Genomic DNA, 2,485 nt, shown 5'->3' with positions numbered 1-2,485 from the left:
CACTCGGGATGCGCATATTTCTTAAAGACTAGCAAAAAGGAGACTAGCATCTTCCTTCGAGAGGAGCATTTCCTCAACTTTTCTTAAGGGTCTTAATCGTCATTTAAGCCCTTAGTAACCCTAATTCTTGTACCTAATCTTTAGTATAAATACCCCATTGTACTACTTAGATTATCAAGCTCTCTTAATCAAGTTTTCTTAGATTAAATCAACTTTTCTTAGATTAGATTAGGAGTAGATTAGAATAGATTATTCTTTAATCTTTTCACAAAATTACACATTAATCTTTCCTTTTTGTTTTGGTAAAATGTGAGATGTGTATATATATATATATGAAAAAATGAACCAATTACAAGGCCTTATAACATACAAAGCAAAGAGCCCTATATGTATCCTAGTTCGAACCCCATGAGGCTCAAACTTACAATCTAATTCCCAACTTTTCTAACCAAACTTCATCCCGTCTATTCAAATTGGCTGAACATTTGAACTTAATTCTTTGCCTTATAACTTCTTTAATTCTCGAACCACCACGATGGAGCAAGAATACACCATTAATCCTAGCCGAGTTCCGCTGCTCCCAGGACATGATAAATACAGCGGAGAGACCAAGAGCATATACCCGTTGTAACAGTTTGCCACCAGCATTGCCATAGCCTCCAGCCATGGTACTAGACATCGAAATGCGAGCCCCACACCAATCTTGAATGAGAGATACCACAGTTGAACTGTATTCACATTCAAAGAAGAGGTGTGATATAGTTTCCTTTGCATTCTCACAAATACAGCATGTATCTGTACTGCAGCAACCAAACCTGTGTAATTTTTCCCTGGTATTCATCCCATTGTGCATGGTGATCCAAGAGATAAAAGAATGTTTAGGGACATTCCAGTTACTCCAGATTGTGTCATACCACCAAGGTTTATTTTGATGCACTCTCAACCAATTATAACCATTTCTAACAAGATATCCCTTCACATCAAAGTTGCCAATGTCCATCAAGATAGGCACTCTTCATCGTTCCTTAATCTTGCAGATGCTCTTCCATGTCCAAGCGATCTGCGGGGGGGACTGTAAGAATGCCATTCACTTTGCTTTATGTATATCTGATTGATCCAACGTATCCACAACCTGTCAGCCTTACTGTAAATCCAGTCCACCAGCTTAGCAACAACAACAATGTTCCACAGTTCAGCTTTCTTGATGCCAAGTCCACCTTCATTTTTGGGCAAGGTGACTGTGTCCCATCCTACCAGAGGTACCTTATGATACTCAGTATTCCCATCCCAAAGGTAATTTCTGCATATTGCTTCTATTCTTCTGATGATACTTTTAGGAAGAATAAAAATATTAGCCCAGTAGGAGTATAGAGTATTGAGGACAGAGTTGATCAAAGTGAGCCTTCCAGCGTAGGATAGTTTCTTAGCACCCAAACTTCTTATTCTATTAACCATCTTCTCTGCAATAATGTTACATTCCTTCTTAGTGAGCTTGGTAGGTTGAATTGGTACACCCAGATACCTGAAAGGCATCTGTCCCTCTGTAAAACCAGTCACTTGCTTAATATCATCCTTTAGTTCAGCTGTCATCCCATTAAAATAAACCTCAGATTTTGAACAGTTCATGGATAAACCTGAAGTCTTTGAAAAAGTTGAGAATGCTCTGAGTAACAAACATCACGAATGGACATTTCCTTTGCAAAATAGAAGGAGATCATCTGCAAAACATCGGTGAGTGAGTTTCAGTTCTTTGCAAAGAGGGTGATATTGAAATGGCCATTTAGTGGTAGCATATTTGATTGTTCTTGTGAGATAATCCATACAAAGAGTGAAGATCAGGGGAGATATGGGGTCCCCTTGCCTCAATCCTCTTTGACCCTTGAAGTAACCAAAATTGCTGCCATTTAGGGATAAAGTGAAAGAGGTAGTTCTGATGCATGTCATAACTTGCTGGCAAAAGATGGGAGGAAATTTCAGACCCTTGAGCAAATCTTCCACAAAATCCCATTCTACTGTGTCATATGCTTTTTGAAGATCTATTTTGAAGAGGCATCTAGGAGACACAGCAGACCTATTATATAACTTCACAATGTCTTGGCAAATCAGGATGTTTTCAATAATAGACCTTCCCTTAATAAATGCACCCTGATTCTCATGTACCAGGTCAGGCAATATCATAGACAGTCTGTTACAAAGCACATTAATCTTTCCTTAATTATTGTTCAAGTTTATTATTGAGTAATTCAAGTTTACTATTGGATAATTAGAAGATCATTTGGGTTTATTGGGAGATTGACAACCTTCCATCAATCATCAAGTACTTCTATTTTTCTTTGCATTATTATTTCGGAATCTCCATAGGTATAATTCTCTATATCCTTGTTTTAATTATTGTTAATCTTTCTTACTTGTTCATCATGTTTTGCCTTGTTAATATGATTGACAACCTTGTTAGCATGTTAAACTTGATAATGAGTGAGTAGTC

General features: G+C 37.5%; 1 protein-coding gene across 1 annotated transcript; it reads right to left on the bottom strand.

Annotated features, from left to right (window-relative positions):
- Positions 1 to 421: 421 nt before the first annotated feature.
- Positions 422 to 1,000, bottom strand: LOC141649402 (uncharacterized). The gene has a single exon (XM_074458094.1). It carries the CDS (start codon positions 998 to 1,000, stop codon positions 422 to 424), a length of 579 nt encoding a protein of 192 aa, XP_074314195.1.
- Between the last annotated feature and the right edge of the window lie 1,485 nt (positions 1,001 to 2,485).

This window comes from Silene latifolia, chromosome 3 (assembly GCF_048544455.1).
Source record: "Silene latifolia isolate original U9 population chromosome 3, ASM4854445v1, whole genome shotgun sequence".
Classification (NCBI taxonomy): domain Eukaryota; kingdom Viridiplantae; phylum Streptophyta; class Magnoliopsida; order Caryophyllales; family Caryophyllaceae; genus Silene; species Silene latifolia.
This window is presented reverse-complemented; position numbering and strand designations above follow the sequence as displayed.

Bases quoted from the DNA above. Each gene is read 5' to 3' on its own strand.
- LOC141649402 (XM_074458094.1), bottom strand. From the start codon at position 1,000: ATGGACATTGGCAACTTTGATGTGAAGGGATATCTTGTTAGAAATGGT.